We start from the raw sequence: 20748 nt of genomic DNA on the forward strand, positions 1-20748 counted from the left end.
TCCCCTCTATTCGACATTGATGAAGCCTCATCTGGAATACTGTGTCCAGTTTTGGGCCCCACACTACAAGAAGGATGTGAATAAATTGGAGAGAGTCCAGCAGAGGGCAAGAAAAATGATTAGGGGACTGGAACACATGACTTAGGAGGAGAGGCTGAGGGAACTCGGATTGTTTAGGCTTCAGAAGAGAAGAATGAGGGGTGATTTGATAGCTGCTTTCACCTACCTGAAAGTGACGGTTCCAAAGAGGATGGATCTAGACTGTTCTCAGCGGTAGCAGATTACAGAATGAGGAGTAATGGTCTCAAGTTGCAGTGGGGGAGGTTTAGGTTGGATATTAGGAAAAACTTTTTCACTATGAGCGTGGTGAAGCACAGGAATGCGTTACCTAGGGAGGTGGTGGAATCTCCTTCCTCAGAGGTTTTTAAGGTCAGGCTTGACAAAGCCCTGGCTGGGATGATTTAGTTGGGGATTGGTCCTGCTTTGAGCAGGGGGTTGGACTAGATGACCTCCAGAGGTCCCTTCCAACCCTGATATTCTATGATTCCAAGTCTTTCTGGTGCCCCATACCTGCTAAAAAATACTTGCCAGTACTGCATACTGGAGGGTACCACCCTACTTGCCCTGCTGGTGTAGCCAGAGCAGTTTGTGTTCAGTAACTTCCAGGCAGGGCTGGGAAATGGTTTGCCCAAGGCAAGGCACAATTAACAAATGAAGCGCTTTATCTCTCCACTTTGGCAGCGGTGCGAACCGACCACCGCACGCTAAGCCGCAGCCCCGTGCGCTCCGATCCAGCGTTTAGTGCGAGCCCGCCACGCGCAGTCTCCATGCGCAGCAGCGCACGTGCGTCCTCACAGACACGAGGCGCTCTCAGCACGCTGCCAGCCTCCTTCTTCACTAAGCCCTGAGCGCGAGCACGCCCAGAACGCCCGCACGTGTCCCAGCCATCACGCATGCGCACAGACCATCTCTCCCGCTGGCGGCCAGCCCACATGCGCGCGCGCGCACTACGTTCACTCTGACCACGCCCCTTCCCCCATGACGGCGCCGCGGCCGCGTCTCTGTGCGCGTTGGTGAAGCGGCCCGGGCGCGGCACCGCCCCCTTTTCCCAAGATGGCGGAGTACGACCTGACCACCCGCATCGCGCACTTCTTGGACCGGCACCTGGTCTTCCCGCTGCTCGAGTTCCTGTCCGTCAAGGAGGTACGTGGAGACCGGGCCGCGCCCCCGCCCTCCCCCGCATCCACCCTCGGCCGACACGTGGGAGGCGGAAACCAGCCCTTGGGCCTGCTCCTTCTCGGGGGGAGGGCGGTAATGAGGCCCGGCCCGGGGCTGCCGGCCTGAGCGATGGGCGCGCCTCACGGGCAGCGTTGCAGCTGGGCGGGCCGCGGCGATGCGCTGGGAGGTCGGGAAGAGCTGCCTGGAGTCCAACGGCCTGTCCCATGTGGGCCGCTCTGCGCGCTCCGGAGTCACTGCGGAAAACGGGGGGCGGCTGGAGGGCAGATTCGGAGCTGCCTGCTCTTCTTCCCGTCCTCTCCCTAGGGGCTGCAGGGCATCCTCCTCCAGCTGCCCTCGGGCCTGTGCCGCGCGTCCCCTCACCAGGCGGGGTGGGGGAATCCTTCCCTGCCCGGCCCCCGCAGGCTTGAGTCCCGTTCCCTACCAAGGGGGGCGGGATCCTTCCCCAGCTGCCCGCGACCGTGGACCCCGTCACGTGGCAAGGTGGAGGAACTTCCTCCCCATCTGTCCACGGGTTTGGGGCCTGTTCTCCAGCTGCTGGTAGGCGTACCACCACCCCCCGCCCCGGTAAGGCGAGGGAACCTCCCCCAGATCCTCTTGGACCTGCACCTGTGCAGGCATGCCTTCCCTTCCCATCACTCTCTTATTCCCTTGCCTTGTGTCTCCTAAACCTTTTAGTATTATTGAGGAGCCTTGTGGCTCCAAGGCCTTGTCTGCATTACAGTTTAAACCCCTGATTCTCCAAAACTGTTATAGGTGAACATAATTTGTTGGGGAAGCATTCACATGGTTTTTATAAAGGGAAATCATGCCTTACAGCCTACTAGAATTTTTTGAGGGGGTCAGCACGCGTGTGGACTTGGGTGTTCAAGTAGTTAGAGTGTACTTAGATTTTTAGAATGCCTGTGACAGGGTTCCTCATCAAAGGCATTTAAGAAGAGTAAGATGCCATGGGATAAGAGGGAAAGTCCTCTCATGGATCAGTAATTGTCTAAAACATAGGAAAGAAAGGGTTGAAATAAAAGTTCAGTTTGCACAATGGAGAGAGGTGTATATAGTGCTGCCTCCCCATAGTGTACTTGGACCAGTACTATGCAACATATTCATAATGATCTGAAAAAAGGGGTAAACTGTGAGGTGGCAAAATGCGTATCTCATACATTTTGACTTTAGCAAAGCTTTTGATACGGTCTCCCATAGTATTCTTGTCAGCAAGTTAAAGAAGTATGGGCTGGATGGATGCACTACAAGGTGGGTAGAAAGTTGGCTAGATTGTTGGGCTCAACGGTTAGTGATCAATGGCTCCATGTCTAGTTGGCAGCCAGTATCTAGCGGAGTGCCCCAAGGGTCAGTCCTGGAGCCTGTTTTGTTCAGTATCTTCATTAATGATTTGGATGATGGGATGGATTGCACCCTCGGCAAGTTTGCGGTTGACACTAAGTTGTGGGAAGAGGTAGATATGCTGAAAGATAGGGATGGGGGTCCAGAGTGACCTAGACAAATTGGAGGATTGGACCAAAAGAAATCTGATGAGGTTCAACAAGGACAAGTGCGAAGTCCTGCACTTAGGATGGAAGAATCCTATGCACTGCTACAGGCTGGGCACCGACTGGCTAAGCGGCAGTTTTGCAGAACAGAACCTGGGGATTACAGTGGATGAGAAGCTGGGATTACAGTGGATGAGAAGATGAGTCAACAGTGTGCCCTTGTTGCCAAGAAGTCTAATGGCATATTGGGCTGCATTAGTAGGTGCATTGCCAGCAGATCGAGGGAAATGATTATTCCGCTTTATTCAGCACTGGTGAGGCCACATTACGTCCAGTTTTGGGGCCTCCACAACAGAAAAGATGTGAACAAATTGGATAGAGTCCAGCGGAGAGCAATGAAAATGATTAGGGGGCTGGGGCACATGACTTAAGAGGAGAGGCTGCGGGAACTGGGGTTATTTAGTCTGCAGAAGAGAAGAGTGGGGGGGATTTGATAGCAGCTTTCAACTACCTGAAGGGGGGTTCCAAAGAGGATGGAGCTAGGCTGTTCTCAGTGGTGGGAGATGACGGAACAAGGAGCAGTGGGGGAGGTCTAGGTTGGAAATTAGGAAAAACTACACCTCTACCCCGATATAACGCTGTCCTTGGGAGCCAAAAAATCTTACCGCGTTGTAGGTGAAACCGCGTTATATCGAACTTGCTTTGATTCACCAGAGCGCACAGCCCCATCCCCCCGGAGCTCTGCTTTACTGGGTTATATCTGAATTCGTGTTGTATCAGGTCGCGTTATATCAGGGTAAAGGTGTATTTCACTAGGAGGGTGGTGAAGCACTGGAGTGGGTTACGTAGGGAAGTAATGGAATCTTCATCCTTAGAGATTTTTTATACATATAAAAGGATGGGGTCTAAATTAGTTGTTACCACTCAAGAGAGAGATCTTAGAGTCATTGTGGATAGTTCTCTGAAAACATCCACTCAGTGTGCAGCAGTAGTCAAAAAAGCTAACAATGTTGGGAACCATTAAGAAAGGGATAGATAAGACAGAAAATATATTGCCTTTATATAAATCCATGATATGCCCACATCTTGAATACTGTGTGCAGATGTGGTCACCTTATCTCAAAAAAGATATATTTGAATTGGAAGAGGTATAGAAAAGGGTAACAAAAATGATCAGGAGGATGGAACAGCTTCCATGTGAGGAGAAATTAATAAGACTGGGACTTTTCAGCTTGGAAAAAGAGACGACTAAGTGGGGGGTGGGGAGAGGAATATGACAGAGGTCTATAAAATCATGACTGGTGTAGAGAAAGTAAATAAGGAAGTGTTATTTTCTCCTCCTAACACAAGAACTAGGGGTCACCAAATGAAATTTAATTGCAGCAAGTTTTAAGTAAATGGAAATATTTCTTCACACAATGCAGTCAACCTGTGGAACTCCTTGCCAGACAATGTTGTGAGGACAGAGACTATAACAGGATTCGAAAAAGAGCTAGATGCATCCTTGGAGGATAGGTTCATCAATGGCTGTTGACCAGGATGAGCGGGGATGGTGTCCCTAGCCACTGTTTTCTAGTGGGAATGGGCGACAGGGGATGGCTCACTTGATGATTACCTGCTCTGTTCATTCCCTCTGAAGCACCTGGCATTGGCCACTGTTGGAAGACAGGATACTGAGCTAGGGCAGGTGGCCCTTTGGTCTGACCCACTCTGGTTGTTCTTATGTTCTTACACATTGGTGTAAAGCTAAACTGTGACTTGCAGGCTAATCTACAGAAATTTGGGGCCTTAGTATGTTGTGTGTGTTGGGGCCTCACTCCCTCCTATTTCACTTTTATTTACGCACTTTTATTTATGCAGACAATAGAGATTTTGGGTAGGTTGGCCGGTCTCAGTTCTGGTACTTCCTGGGACAGGCCTGAGGGTGTGACTTTGCCCACCTCTGCATGATGTCACACCCAGAGTGCATGTGAGGTTATGCTACATGAGAGAGCAGGGGGCTGCAATTTTGAAGAGCATACTTCCCAGCCTGCATGACCTTGCATGCACAGAGTAGCACGCTTTTCATTATGGCGTTCCCCCATCAGATACCAGACAAAAACAAGTGTGGCTTTATCTGAGTACTGGATCTCTAGCCAATAATATTAATGGCTAATGTTAGAAAACCAAGACTACTGAGTTTAACATTGGACAAACAGTGTGTCTAGTTTTTGGGGGGGCCGTGAACTCAGAGCACCAGTACAAATGTCCTCCCTTTTGGCTGCTCATGTCAGCTCTAGTGACTGCACTAGTGTAGCTTTCCTAGACAGCACATATGAATCTAAAACAAAGCTACAGCTACCCACAAAACTTTCTAAAATACTTGTTGAAACCTAAATAAAGTAGGCTTTTCCTGCATAGAGATCTAATTATAGTTAATCTCATCACAAGCAAGTTGGCAGACTCCACAGAATAAGGAAGTACTCCCATTGTAGTCAATGGGAGTTTTGCATATACTGAATGTTTTTTATTTAGTTTTTAAAATAATACAAAAAGCACACATTTTGTAGTTGCTTAATTTGTGAAAAGTAAACATACATATAGTCTAAATGCAAAGCTTGCAGTTCTGTAGGGTAAAACACCACATAATAATCAAGTTCACAGAGGAGTAACTGGTTAGTTACTTACTACTCTTTTGTGTCTACCCTTAGATATCAATGTATTTTGTCCAACTTTATTTTTTTTAATGCCTAGCCTATTAGGAAATTGTGCAGTAGACCAGGGGTTCCCAAACTTGGTTTGCGGCTTGTTCAGGGTAAGCCCCTGAGGGGGCCGCGAGACGCTTTGTTTACCTGAGCGGGCCATACCTGCGGATGCTCAGGTAAACAAAGCGTCTCGTGGCCCGCCAGGGGCTTACCCTAAAACAAGCCGCAAACCAAGCCCCTGGCGGGCCGCGAGACGCTTTGTTTACCTGAGCAGCCGTACCTGCGGATGCTCAGGTAAACAAAGCGTCTCGCGGCCCGCCAGGGGCTTACCCTGAACAAGCCGCAAACCAAGTTTGGGAACCCCTGCAGTAGATGAATCCAAATACAGTAACTCCTCACTTAACGTTGTAGTTATGTTCCTGAAAAATGCGACTTTAAGTGAAACTATGTTAAGTGAATCCAATTTCCTAATAAGAAATAATGTAAATGGGGGGTGGGGGGGGTCAGGGAATTTTTTTTTGCCAGACAAAAGTCTCTGTGTGTGTGTGTATACACACACACAGACACATACTATAAGTTTTAAACAAACAATTTAATACTGTACACAGCGATGATGATTGTGAAGCTTGGTTGAGGTGATGGAGTCAGAGGGTGTGATATTTCTCAGGGAATGCCTTACTACTAAATGATGAACTAGCAATTGGCAGAGCCCTCAAGGGTTAACTCGTTGTTGTTAATGTAGCCTCACACTCTACAAGGCAGCACAAATGGAGGGAGGGAAGACAGCATGGCAGACAGAGACACACACCCTGTGTGTGTGTGTGTGTGAGAGAGAGAGGTGCATTTCGCTGACACCACTCTTAAAGTACACTACCTTGTTAAGTTAATCAGCAAGCTGAGACTGCAGCAGCTGCTGCCAGGAAGCTCCCTCCCTCCTGAGCCATGTCGTGTGTGTCCCCCTGCTCTATGGAGATGGGGTAAGTGGGGTACAGGAGCAGGGGGAAGGGGGACACCCTGACATTAGCCCCCCCTCCTCCTCTCCCAGCAAGCAGGAGGCTCTGGAGAGCAGCTCCAAGGCGGAGAGCAGGAGAAGCACATGCAGTAGTGGTTGGGACAGCTGAACTGCCAGCAATTGATAGCCTATTGGGCAGCTGTTGCACAGGGAACTTAGGGGAATGGGGAGCTGATAGGGGGTCTGCCGGTCCACCCTGGTTCCAAGCCCCTACCAGTTAGCTGCAAAGGGCTGCTCTTCCTGCAAGCAGTGGACAACTCAGGTGGCTGCCAAACGACGTTATAAGGGAGCATTGCACAACTTTAAACGAGCAAGTTCCCTAATTGATCAGCAACATAACGCTGTTAACCGGGACAACTTTAAGTGAGGAGTTACTGAACTTTAAAAACATGCTCAGTTGATCCTAATGTGGCTGGATAATGGGACACGTCTCTTTAAAACTATATAAATTTTGAATTTACTGTTCAGTTGTTTTTGATGTTATTTCCACAGTTCACCATTTTGATGCAATGAACTGCAGTGTAGCTGTAAATTAGTATAGACAGGAAATTTAGCTCTCCAGCTGTTGCTGAAAGGTATGTCAGGCTGCATACGGTTTCTGACTGGAGTTTTGCTGCAGGCAATTCCGAAGTAGGTAAACAGGCTGCCAGAATACCAAATAATTTCTTTTACTTAAATCCAACGTGGAAATATTACACTAATTTTTACCACAACACTTCTGCCATATGGTTCTTACTGAGTGTAAATTATCAAACCAGATACAATTTTAAGGGTCATCCAGCTGAATGTTCTTTGATGTTAAAATATTTAACATTTTACAACTATAATACAACATGCATAATGTATCATTGTCATCATAGGAGATACAAAAAGGTTATCAACTCTCCCACTAGTGGAAAAGAATTGTGGGGAGTTTTGAAAAGCTACGTAATGTCAAATTTAAGGTCATGTTATTCCCAGCTTATTCATAAATAAGCAGAGCTATCTTTAAAAAGTAATCAGATGCTTTATTTAAAGAATGTTTCAATATGTTATATGAAATCTTTTTAACTTATTGTTTCAGATATACAATGAAAAAGAATTACTTCAAGGAAAATTGGAGCTTCTTAGTGATACCAACATGGTGGATTTCGCTATGGATGTGTACAAAAACCTTTATTCAGATGAGATTCCTCATGGTAAGCTTGGTCATAAATGGGTCTGTGGATTTTGCAGTCAGTTTTCAAGTAGATGCTTGAGTGAATGAAATCGTAACAATCCTTTCCAACAGCTGCCAATTTTACGGTCTTAAAACTGTCCCTGGTGGTGGTTTTTGTTTAAAACATTTGTCATTTTGTCCTCCTTTCCTTCTGACCACTGCTCGCTTGGCACCGTATTCTGGTATGGTTCTGAAGAATACACTGATAGTTGGTAATAACGTGTATGCAGTACTTGGTACCTATGGAATAAAAGTATCAGTATTAAGTTTAAGGAAAGATGATTAATGAAAGCAGGTGCCTTGTTCAAAAAAAGGTCATTGTCACTAATCTTGTAAAATATTTTCTTTCATTTAAAAATTTAGTTTCAAAGTGGTATTAAGAGTACTTCATGACCAATAACAAAGACTTTGGGATTACCATAACTCCCCTGATGCTATATTATTGGTTACATATTCCTTGCCTGTGAAAATATAATATTGCACACTTAGAAGTGTGTGAGAGGGAGGGCGGGCTGGCTGGCTGTGTTAAAACTTTCCTTTAAAGCATTCAATCTTGGAAACCATAGAGACAAGATATTTCCATTTTAGTACTGCATATGAATTACAGGTCAGTTGTGATTGAGGTTTAATCACGTGTGGAAGTTCAAAGTTATGGTTCCTATGTCATGTATAAAAACATAAAACAACAGAGAGGTCAAACGTTCTGCGACAAGGGGTGAATTATCCTTTCACCCAGAGTCTAGGCATTGGGGCTACAGGTAAATTAGTATAACTTTGCACCTAATGTTACTTACAAAAAAACTGTTTAGGGATCCTTAAGGTTCCAAAGTCAGGTACTCAAAAGTTAGGAATGACTTCATTAGTCTTTACAGGATCACATAAAGCTTGTTCTACAAGACCTCTGCTTCACTGATTGTTCAAGATGAGGCAGTGAGTAACAGAAAGTTCTCTTGTGTTTAAGACAATGGGCTGGGACCAAAGAAATCTGGGTTCTACTCCTGGCTCTTCCACAAACTTTCCTTTTGATACTAGGCTAGAATGTTGTTACACAAACATGCCCGGGGAGCAAATTAATTAAATTCAATTCGAGCATTTCCTAACTTTTGAGTACCTGCTTGGCAATCTTAACATTTTTATTTAAGTTTTTTTTCAGTCTTACAGTAGACCATTTCAGCTGATGTGCAGTTATTTAGTTGGATAATGTTTCACTTTAATAGCTTACATATATGTAGGAACAATTCCTTGAAGTTTGAGAGTTCATATCTGGAAGAAGGCTGAGGGAATAAGTCTGGTTATTGGGACACCTCTGCCTGCATTCCACACACAATCCAGCTACATTCCCCCAAAATTATCCTTTTTTTTTTTTTTCATTTTCTAGAGCATGTAATTTATTCTTGAAAAATAAACTATTCTGTATTATTGACCATTTGATACCTATTCAGCTATACTGCTATTCCATATTTCTTATAATAACTTGCACGACAAAATTTCTTCTGTACATGATGATTCAAATGTTAACCATCATTAACTTTATTTAACAGTGTAAAATGAAGTTTACTGCAGGTAACACTTTCAGAGTCAAATACTATTCAGGACTATTTGCTTGCTTGGTGCTCTGTGCAAGAAATCTGACCTATGGCGCACTTCTGTCCACTTAATTTTCTCTCTGTACAGACTACTTTTATACTCATAATTTATAAGTAGTGTAAATTATTCTTTTTACCCATACCATGAAGATTTACGTATGGGCAACTCTCACTCTTTCTGTCAGCTGAATAACTGTTGCCAAGGTTATAGTTGAGTTGCATTCTTAAGAAACTTTACAGTATTAACTAGTTAAAGCTAGAAATTTAGTGAAAATACATTAAACAAATGCATTCACACACATTTAATAATTATATTTTCTTCTGCCTTCCTTACATTTAACTTGTTCAACTGCAGGAGTCACAGAATAAACATGTTTCAGAGTGGTAGTCGTGGTAGTCTGAATCAGCAAAAAGAACCAGGAGTACTTGTGGCACCTTAGAGACTAACAAATTTATTTGAGCATAAGCTTTTGTGGGCTAAAACCCACTTCATCAGGTGCATGCAGTGGAAAATCCAGTAGGAAGATATATATGTATGCATATACACAGGGAACATGAAAAAATGTGTGTTGTCGTACACACTATAATGAGAGTGATCAATTAAGGTGAGCTATTATCAGCAGGAGGAAAAAACCTTTTGTAGTCATGATCGCGCTTTCATATAATCAGGAAGGTAACTGAATGGTTTCTCCTTTTGCCCTCTTCTACCCCCACCACCTTCATTTTTGTAATCACAAGAGTCAACTGAAGGTGTGGATAGTTCCATCATATTGAAGTACCACTTATCAGGCAAGTGATTCTCAGGTTTGGACTGGCTTGTGAATTACTCACCATTCCCAGTTCGTCCACTAGAACTCGTTCTCAAATTTGTGGTGTGATTATGCCCAGGATCATTCTTCTGTGGAATTAATACTGTAGTTGATTGCAGTGGTTGTTGGGACAACTTCATTCTTTTCATTACCTTTGGGCATGGCTACACTTGCAGATGTAGAGTGCTGTGAGTTAAACCAGCCTTCGGAGACCGCAGCAGGGAAAACACTGCACTGTGTTTACACTGTCAGCTGGAAGCGCCCTGGTGTGACCACATTAGTAGCTCTTGCAATGCCACAAAGAGCAGTGCATTGTGGTAGCTATCCCAGTGTGCAAGTGGCTGCAGCGTGCTTTTAAATGTGTGGGGGGTGGAGGGGGTGTGGAGCATGTTGTGTGTAGGTGTTGGGGGGGGCTGAGAGTGTGTCAGCATGCTGTCTTGTAAGTTCAGACAGCAGCAGACCCTCCTCCCCCACGCCTCTCTGTCTCACACACTCACAGCAAGCAGCATTCCACAGTAATGGTTGCTTTGTCCCGGAGCAGATAAACATGCTGGCTGTCAGAAATGGAGCTTTGAAAGGGCATATCCGCATTCCTGTAGCCGATTTCAAAACAATGAAAAGAGTGGCCACTTGACTTCAGGGGATTATGGGATGTTTCCGGAGGCCAGTCACAGCGCAGTAATACAACACCTCGTTCACACTGATGCCTGGACATTTCAGCCGGGGCGTAGCAAGCTTTATGCTTCTCGTGGAGGTGGATTACCAGGAGCGCTCCAGCTGCAGAGTGCTTTATGTGCCTTGCCAGTGTGGACACATCAGGAGTTAGTGTTCCTGGGGCTGCTTTAATGCATTCTAACTTGCAAGTGTAGCCACGCCCTTGGTCTCCTTGCTGGATTGGTTGGCGGGTCCTCTTGCTCCATTAAGTTCTATACTCAAATAGCAGATTTTTCTCAAACTTTGGCTGTTCTCTGTTCCAAAGCATGGTTTCTTCAAGTTGATATTTAAATGTTTCCTCTATCACACATGGTAGCACTAGATGTAAAACTATAGTGTTCCTTACTATTTCTACCAGCTTGAAAGTTATTTTGCAGATTAGGCTGCTTATAAGCATCCTTCTTACTTTTCAAATACGTTTTCTGTCAGAGTTTGAGTGCTTGCTGAACAAAAATCTAGCCTAGATTTGTAGAAGATTTTTCGTACAGTTTCAGTTCAGCAGATAATTATTCCATTCCCCTTGAATATATGTAGCATTTTCCTTTCTGTTGCTTTTCACCTTTGCAACTTTGTCAGAAGCAAGCAAATGTATCCAAAATATAGTTTCTTCCTTCATTATGAGTGAGAAATCTTGTTGTTCACGACTGTGCTGTAAAACTCTTCCATAGAGATAGTGACTTTTTATTAAGCTAGTCACTTGTATAATAAGTCATGGATTCCAAGTCCAAAAGACCAGTGTTGTCATCTAGTCTGACTTTCTGTATAATGCAGGACATAAATTTCCCCAATAAGTCCCAAAACATATCTTTTTAGAAAAAACATCCAGTCTTGATTTAAAAATTGCCAGTGATGGAGAATTCACTAGGGCTCTTGGTAAGTTGTTCCAATGATTAATTACTCTCACTGTTCAGAATGTGGAGGTACACTTTAGTTCCAGTTTGAATTTGTATAGCTTCAACTTGCAGCCGTTGGATCTTATTATACATTTCTCCGCTAGATTGAAGCGCCTAATATTAAATATTTGTTCCCCATGTAGCTACTTATAGACTGTAATCAAGTCACCCCTTAACCTCCTTTTTTGTTAAGCTAAATAGACTAAAGGAACTCTATCACTGAAAGGCATGTTTTTTAATCCTTTAATTATTTTCATGGCTCTTTTCTGAACTCTCTCCAATCTATAAACCTTCTTCTTGATTTGTGAGCACCAGAATTCGACAAAGTATTCCAGGAGCAGTCAAAGCCAAATCCAGTGGTAAAATAGCCCTTATTCCTACTCAAGATTCCCTTGTTTATGCATCCCGGGGTTGCATTAGACCTTTTGGCCACAGCATCTCACTGGGAGCTCATGCTCAGGTGATTAGATAGAGACTCCCATCCTATAAGCATGCTTTGTGTTCTTTATTCCTAGATGTATACATATATATTTAGCCGTATTAAAAATGCATATTGTGTGCTTGTCGCCCATTTATCAAACAGTCCAGATCACTCTGTATCACCGACCTGTTCGCTTCATTATTTACCATTCCCCAAATTTTTGTGCCAGCTGCAAACTATCCATGATTTTGTTTTCTTCCAGGTCATTAATAAAAAATGTTAAATAGCATAGAGCCAAGAACTGATCCGTGTGGCCCCCCTAGAAACCCTCATTCAGTGATGACTCCTCTTTTACAATTATTTTGAGATGTATCAGTTAGCTAGCTTTGAATTGATTTAATTTGTGCCATGTTAATTTTATATCATTCGTTTTTTTTAATTCAAAATGTCATGTGGTACCAAGTCAAATGCTGTACAGAAATGTTATCTCAGCACTGTTACCTTTATCAGCTCAACTTGTAATTCATCAAAAAATACTAAGTTAGTTTGGCAGGATCTATTTTCCATAAAGCCATGTTGTTTGGCATTAATTATATCACATTCCTTTAATTCTTTATTAATCATTGTGGCAGTTAATGTGGCTTGACTGAGGGGACAAATGAGCTGAGGTTTTTGGATACCAAGGTACTCAGCACACTGCTGATTCTACATGAGATAACTACAGGCTGCTTGCGAAGATGTTAACTTTACATTGTACTCTTTCTTTATCTAGCTTTGCGTGAAAAGAGGACTGCTGTTGTTGCACAACTGAAACAGCTTCAGTTAGAAACTGAGCCAATTGTCAAGATGTTTGAAGACCCAGAAACTACAAGACAAATGCAATCTACTAGGTAATATTTTCTTTAATACTCTAGACATTGCAGGAGTTCATCTTCCCAGATGCCTTGTTGGACCAGTGTAAAGAGGCTTTCTAATTAACAGTTGTCAGTTTAAAGCTGAAAATCTTTGCTCCCTTTGCCTGTACCGGATGTTAATATTTATGCTGTGATGTCTTGGCCCCCATATGATGATATTCTGCTTACCATTAATAATGTCTCTGTGAGGGAAAGCTTATACTTCAGGATGTTGACAACCAAAGTGGTTAAATATAAAAATAAATCCTCTTGTAAGAAATGTTTTGTCATAATTTAAATATTGTTTGTGTTTAGGTGATGAAATGGTTAGAAAGGCCTTTGAAGTCATCCCTGAAAAGCCCAAGTGATATGTTAATTTTCTGCTGCTCTTTTCACATAACACCTTCAAAGTAGAATGTTGAAGTATCATCCTTCCAGGCACATAATTTGCTGTTGTAATCACCTTCAGAGGTAACGAAAGTAACTTCGTAAACAGCTAGAAGCATCAGCAACCTGAGGCACTTTCATAGGCCTGCCAGTTCAAGAAGCGAGTCTGAGGGCTTGTCTTCACTACAGGGGTAAGTCAACCTAAGTTATGCTACTCCAGCTACGATGTAGCTTAGGTCAATTTACCCCGGTGTCTTTGCTGCACTGTGCTGCCAGGAGATTCTCTCCGGTCAACTTCCCTTACTCTTTCAGAGAGCTGGAGTACTGGGGTCGACCAGAAAGCGCTCTGCCATTGATTTAGCCTGTCTTCGCTAGATCCGCTAAATCGATCTCTGCTGCATTGACTTTTGATCTCCCTGTAGTGAAGACCAGCCCTGAGAATTGCAGCCTGTTTTCTCCTTAGTGCAGAATGTTATATTATGTGCAACACCTGAACCAAGTTGTTCAGTAGCTTTCATTAGAGAGTTTCAAAAAATGCCGTACCTGAATTTCCCCCCCCTTCCCCCCCCAAGAAATATTTTTTTAATGCAGCATATCATTGCAATTCCTTAATATTTGTAGTACTCATGATAAATGGCATGGACAGAATGGCAAGCTAACATTTCAGTACTCTGATAAATTTTGAGTTGTTCAAATATTTCTGGGCATAAAATGTAATTAATATAACCAGTTGCAAAGAAAGCACAGTTATTCCCATTAACCCATATGAAATGGGCTTATTTCTTAAATATCTTAAATTACATCCTGCCAATACACTACAGTGAACAATGAAAATAAAATATATTGATGCATCTAATTATTAAGGTCTTCCTCCTGCAGTTGAAGCCATGTGGGAGTAACCTTGCACCCACATGGAATCCCCTTAACCTCAGTGAAGCTCAACATGAACATGTATTCCTGCATGGATCTGCTTGCAGGACCATGGCAAATATTTATAATACATAAGGCTGAAAGAAAATTGTGGGCCATGATTTCTGTTGTAAAAACTTCAACTTTCAACACTCACTGCAACTAACAACTCTCACCACAACTTTTGTACAATATCACTCACTGAAACCTGGTCATGATGGAGGGGTGGCAGGGCCAAATTTCGGTGAGTTGGTGAACATGTTGGGGGCAGAGGTGGAAGAGGAGGAGGTGGGGTTGGGGTTGTGTTCCCTGGAGGGCTCAAACTTTGCCCAGGTGTGGTTCTGCCTCTGCCAAGTGGCGCAGGTCAGGCCTGCTGAGCCTGTGTCTCCTGCATGACTTGAGCAACTTTGCCTCTCATGGTAAGTGGGGCCAGGTGGGTGTTGGGTCTTGTGCCTTCCACAGGATGTGAAGCTGGGATGGGGAGCCTCCAGGGATCTCTGCGCTGGGGCCAGCTCTAGGATGCATGGGTTTGGGTGTGCCCTCCCACCCCGGAATTGGAGGAATGCGTGGGGAGTATCCAGCTCCTGATAAAGGACCCTGATGCCAACTTGACATCTAGCCAGTTACAAACAAAGAGTTTGGGTCCTGAATCCCTCGAGCTGCCCCCACACACCTGCACCGTCCACACCTCTGCCCTGAGAGACCTCCACACCTTTGTCCTGAAGGCTGCCCTAACCTGCAAACCCTACCACATCTCTTCTTTGAGGGCACCTCTGCACACACTGTGTGTGTCCTTGTGGTCTTTTTTATGGTAATTGAACTAAAGGCACTAAAAACACAACTGTAACAATTGTGGACAACTTCTGAACCAAAAAAATCTCAATTTTCTTAAAGCCTTAATAAGTAATGCTCAAGCTACGTTATTCTAAGAATTCTGGGAAAAAATAGGCTGTAAAAAGTATAGTTAATAACAGTTTACTGGAAGTGAAATTTTGTGGTGTCTGATATTACAGAAGGAATAGAATTGTGCTTTTTGAGTCTGCCTTTGTTCTCACATTATACTGAGACAGGCTGTATTTTGGGAAATGGCAGACTAAAATGATTAAAATGTATTTATGTATACATAAATTTTACTGATTTGGGGTTTTTTAGAACTATAAATTACCATATGACATACGCAGTTCCATATTCAGAGGTGAGAACTTACAGTAACTTACTTCATAGTAACTGTATTGCTCCCCAATCTTGGGTCGGTGCTGCGCAGCTGACTAGGACCCCCATGTAATTTGAGTTTTGAGGGCAGCAGTTCACCTCATTTCCCAAAAAACCCACAGCAAAGGGGTATGTTCTGTCTTCTGTGCTCATCTTTTTTTTTTTGCTGATGATATAATTCTCTATGCCTGTTGCGCGAGTCATAAAATCAACTAAAAGCAGTTAAAATAGAAATGTCCTGAGGCTTTCCTTGGGACTTAAATTAACTAAATATATTTTTTTGCTTCAGTTTGTAGTTTAACAAGTAGTAGGAAATAGCTTTGTGCTGATTAGTACCTCAGGCAGTTATAGCTGTTTTGTTTAACTGTCACCGTCTTGTGCATTCTTTTTTCTTTCCATTTGTCAGATAAGACATCTGCTGTTCAGTTTGAATCTGCTTCATGTGTGACTTGCCACTAAGCCATAGGGATAAGCTCCCTATGGTATATCTGTTTAGGACTCTCCCAACTTGTGAGCTGTCACCACATCTTTAGGGAGTTTGCGTCTCTAAAGTTGTATAAGGACTACCCTCCTCTCTTGATAAATCTGCTGACTAGAGGTTATAATGGTAAATGGTGCTGTCTTTTCCTTCTCTACTTGCACATCTTGATACAGTGTTTGCACTTGATAAGCTGTGAATTGCTGCACACCATATCTGTACTGTCTTGAAGGGAATCCTGTTTCTAGTAATTCATTGCCTGAAGTCCCTCACTGCTTCAGAGCTGTTCTGAGGGATTTCCTGCATACCTCAGATGTTGGAAGGTCGGTCACCAGGGCACCCGACTACTTAAATGTTCCCTTATGATGTATTCCCATCATGAAAATCTATGGATATTTTTTGCTGTCTTTTCAGTTCACACATGCATTCTTGCGTGGACAGAGAGGTATCTTATGACAATACAAAGACTTTAAGGATGCTCTTGTTCACACAGGTATCTATGATTAAGAATTGGTACAAGAACAAGATACTGTTAGAAGATGCTTACAAGAGCACATACAAGTGTGGCCTTGGGAGCCACAGGCTCGGGCAGCCTCCTTCCAGAGATTTTGTGGCAAGGTGCACAATAGGAACAGAACCTTTTAATTTATCTCAAGACACTTAATATCATTGTTTGATTTAGTCAGTTACACAAAATGCCTTACTGAGATCAGTTAGCACTCAGTAAGTTGGGGATTCAGAATGACTTATGTTTTTCAAGGTCTCTTGCTTAGATGTTTAAGGTTGGCACAAAGTGAATTGAAAGCAGCCAGATATTTATGCTGGAAAACTTCCCTCGTCTAGGAGGAATCTGTGTGAGAACTCTACCACGTCCTGTGTGAGGGGAGGCAGAAGAAGAGGCAAGGGGATGTGGTGGATCAAAGGTCTGCTATGTCTGATTTCCTGCTGGCTTTAGGCATAGTTGAGAATCAAGCCCTATGTATCCTGGAAAGCCACACAAGGGATACTTGCCAGGACCGGAAAAGGCTCATTTTACTGACCTGAAAACCTCAGAATACTGTGACATAAGTTGTTGAAGCTTTCAGCATGGATAAATGCATCCATATTCTACTTGGCTAATGGTCTTACAAACTGCATGCTAAAATGTGATATTGTCATCCTTTCTCTTGTGGAATTCAGTACAGTGTACTGAGTTGGTGCATATATCAGATTTTATTTTTTACATTGGTATTTCCTTAATATGATGTACAAATATACTGTTGTGTTTCACACATGGTTGTGAAGGGTCTGCTCTTATAGTTTAGGCTTCAAAATTGTCAGCAGCAACTAAGGGGAATTTTCTTGTTTCATATAGGGATACAGTTCACCCACTAGATGTCTTTTTCTTATAGTATATGGCACTATTGACATTCACTGCTGTAGTTTGAACTGGTGGAAGTCTCATGTAAAGAAGAATCATAATGTTATTAGTACTCAAGATGGGGAGAGTGTTGAGTTTTTTGTAAATCTGAAAGTTTGACCAAACAAGGGAGATTTCTTTGAGGGAGCTCAGGGGATCGGTCCTTGTTACCTTGTAGATGGTGAAGTGATCATGGCTGTTTAACCAGTCTACGTCTCAATTTTGAAGTATATATTCACATGGGTATATGGGATTGTAGTAGCCTTCCAGGGTCTTGAGTGTCTCATGATTTCCACGTTAGCACAGGAGATGTGTAAAAAAGCTTTTTCCCACAAGGGAGGAACTTGTAGACTGAATCTATGACAGCTTTATTCTTCCCAGATAAATATCTGCTTATAGTAGACGGCAAACTGTATATACTTACTGACTTTGACGAGGCAGTGAATTTTTAATATGTAAAACTGCTTAGTTCGGTGTCTGGGGAGTACACAACGAGACTAGATTAGAACTTAATTTTTATTAAAAAAAAAAAATCCCCATTTTTGAATGAAAACTCATGAGTGAAATTGTTAATCTTTTTCCTCTGTATTTGAGGTTTTTAACACTCTTTATCAATTGAAACTTCTTAATTGTCAGTTCCTTCCGTGTTTCAGTCTTTGCAGTGGGGTGTTTCTCGTCTCCATGAGATCTGTAGGCAGACCAGTTCTTTGCTTTGAGCCTGGGTTTTGGACCACATTTCAGGAGGATTTTCTTCTCCAAGCAGCACATATGGCAGATTCCAGATCTCTTTGTAGCAGAGCTTCCACAGGATTGTTAACAAAATGTCTGTTTCCTCATCAGTTTTGAGGTTTTTCTCCTCAAAAACTGCTAAACTTCAAAAAATATTCTTCTGGCCTCCTGAGGAGGGTTTGAAGAACACTTCTTCTAGACAGACAGTAGGCCGCACAAACTCAGCTCTCCGCTGCTATGTGGGTGAGGTCTATGCTGAGATGGTTGAGCAGGCCACCCGAAAGCTCCCTTCCCTGAGACAAGGCTGGAATCGGTAGCATTGAACCAGGGTATATTTGTAAACCGCTCCCTGCTTCTCACCTACATATTGGACCCCTGTTCCCATAGCTTGCAGAGCAAACATTAAAGTTTCACTGGAGCTTTTCTTAATCACTGAAGCTCACAGAAGGAAAAAACTCCTGCTCCCAGCCAGCATGCAGACAAGATCTGTGCTGAGGCAGTTGAGAACGCCCCAGAGCGCACCCTCTCTCCCACAAGCTATTTTACTTGTGAGGGCTCAGCTGCATAAGAGATACCAACCAGTTGCTGTGACCTCTGATACAAATGATTTAGTTGTCTGCAGTGACTATAGCTTGCTCAGTCTGTGCGGTCAATCCCGTTCCCTGGAAGATGGGCTTACCTTCTTTCCCCTTCCAGGCATCCCACAGGAGGCCATGAAATGGCTGTTTTCTTTAGGGAGGCATGCAGGACACATGCCTGCAGACTGTTGTTTCAGACTCCCAGGTAAAGCACTCTCCCCCTCACAGGAGCTCCTTACCCTTTGTCTCGGGGTTTGGCCCAGGGACTGGTGACTATGTTGCTCACAATCAGTTAAATGAAGGAGAAATCTCTAAAACTGGGGCTTTGAGCATGGTACCTCAGACTTGGCTAACCTTCCCAGAATTAAGCACACAAATGAGGGTCTAACTTTACAGGTGCTTATGTTTTTTAGAGAATGAAAGACCTGTTTGGTTTTTTTAACTTGGAAATGGAAAGAGAGCTTTAGTTTTTTCTCACCTGTTTTGAGGGTGCGAGTAAGGTGACGTGAAAATTCCTTGGACTAAGGACTAAAAGGTCTTCATTAATCTGCCTGCTGCAACTTCCTTAGTAAAGGGCATAATCATATCAGCTGACAGAGTATTCCTGCCAAACCCACAGACTGGAGAAATAAGATCATCACTCAAACTCAACTTTAATACATCCACATAAGCCTTGAGAGTATTCTCTTGTCTGCATTCTCTTATCATGGAGGTCGTTATTCAACTCGGAGGCCATTGTTGAGCATGTTCCTAAATAAATAAATTACATAAATCTACCTTTAATGAAATTTTGTTAGCAACTTTCCATGACTGATGCATCACCTAAGATGTGCTGACATTCAAACTTCCAAAGACTTTTCTGGGGACAACTGTTGCGCCATGGTAAGAAACCAGAGTTGCAGAATATCACCTGATATCCTTCCAAATATTTTGTTGATAAGCTCTTTGGGGAGTGTAGAGACAAAGCAGTCACTGAGCACTGATGCTTTAGACACTGGATTAAGTCCCTCCCTCCTTCCAGTGGGAGAGTCTTCAAACAACCGTATCTCTTTGTTCCCTTTGAAGCCATTTTTCTTTCCAGTATAAAGATTGCCCATTAGGAGGAAGCCATTGCTCATTTTTCTGAGAGTTGGAATACCACGGCTGGGATTCTCTGGAAAACCATCCAACCCTTAAAGTTTCTCTCTTGAGCTTCCAAAAGTGGGGAAGCTTTCTCCTCCCAATGAGGGGTGCTTCTCATGGGAGTAAACTACCCAAGCAAATGGGTGCTTGACACAATCAGGGAAGGATATTCAACAGAACTCACACATTGTCCCAGGAACAAGATTATCCTTTTCCCAAAAGTAAATTAAAATAAACCATGCTCAACAAGAACCTTTGTATCTGAAGAGGCAGGGTTCAGTTGTCCATCTCCTACACATTAGAGAACTAGAACCATAGAGAGAGAGAGAGATTTTGAAAAGGGCACAAAATTATTTGTGGTACAAAGAGAAACAATGGTATACAGTCCAGTTTTTTATATCTCAGGTCTCTCAACAAGGAGATTGATATTCCAGGGGAAATACTCTAATGCTATCTTTACAGCATTGTTCCCCAAACTTCAGAATATGAAAATAAACCTCTTAGAGATCTATTAAGGATATGATTGGGGTGAGTCACATGGATACATCAGCTTCTGCTACAATAAGAAGCATTTTCAATAGAATACATCCCTTTTGGACTTGTAAATTCTTGAATTTACTTGTAAATTCTTGAATACCATGTGATCCCTCCCTTCATGTGAAAGGGATACTACCCTTGTCTGGCCAGTCTTCTCATTATGTTACATAGGGCCCAGCCACCATTGATACCAATCTTTAGAAACATGGCAGTGTTTGGAAGAAATGTGTAATGGAACAGGGTGCCTCAATAGCCCTTATGCTTCTTTCAATTCTCTGTGGATAAGTTGAATTCTCCCTCCCAGTGGATTATTTATGGCTTTATACAGTCCACTATAAATACTGTCTGATGTGGAGAGAACTGAAGGAAAATTTTGTTTTGTCTGTGAATATTCATTCTAGGACCTTTTGTGTCACAGGCAGTCTCTCCCACAGAGGACTGCATTATGTCCAGGGTTTTTTCTA

The 20748-nt window shown here is 43.1% G+C and overlaps 1 protein-coding gene across 1 annotated transcript in view; it reads left to right on the forward strand.

Moving 5' to 3' along the window:
* The first annotated feature begins 1045 nt into the window (after positions 1 to 1045).
* Positions 1046 to 20748, forward strand: part of EIF3E (eukaryotic translation initiation factor 3 subunit E) — a 56045-nt gene continuing 36342 nt past the window's right edge. The window contains exons 1-3 of the mRNA XM_048841488.2: positions 1046 to 1203; positions 7483 to 7597; positions 12813 to 12930. Of these exons, the coding sequence (XP_048697445.1) occupies positions 1114 to 1203; positions 7483 to 7597; positions 12813 to 12930 (323 nt within the window). The 5' untranslated portion in view covers positions 1046 to 1113. The remainder of the gene's footprint in view (positions 1204 to 7482; positions 7598 to 12812; positions 12931 to 20748) is intronic.

The sequence above is a fragment of the Caretta caretta genome, chromosome 2 (genome assembly GCF_965140235.1).
Source record: "Caretta caretta isolate rCarCar2 chromosome 2, rCarCar1.hap1, whole genome shotgun sequence".
NCBI lineage: Eukaryota > Metazoa > Chordata > Testudines > Cheloniidae > Caretta > Caretta caretta.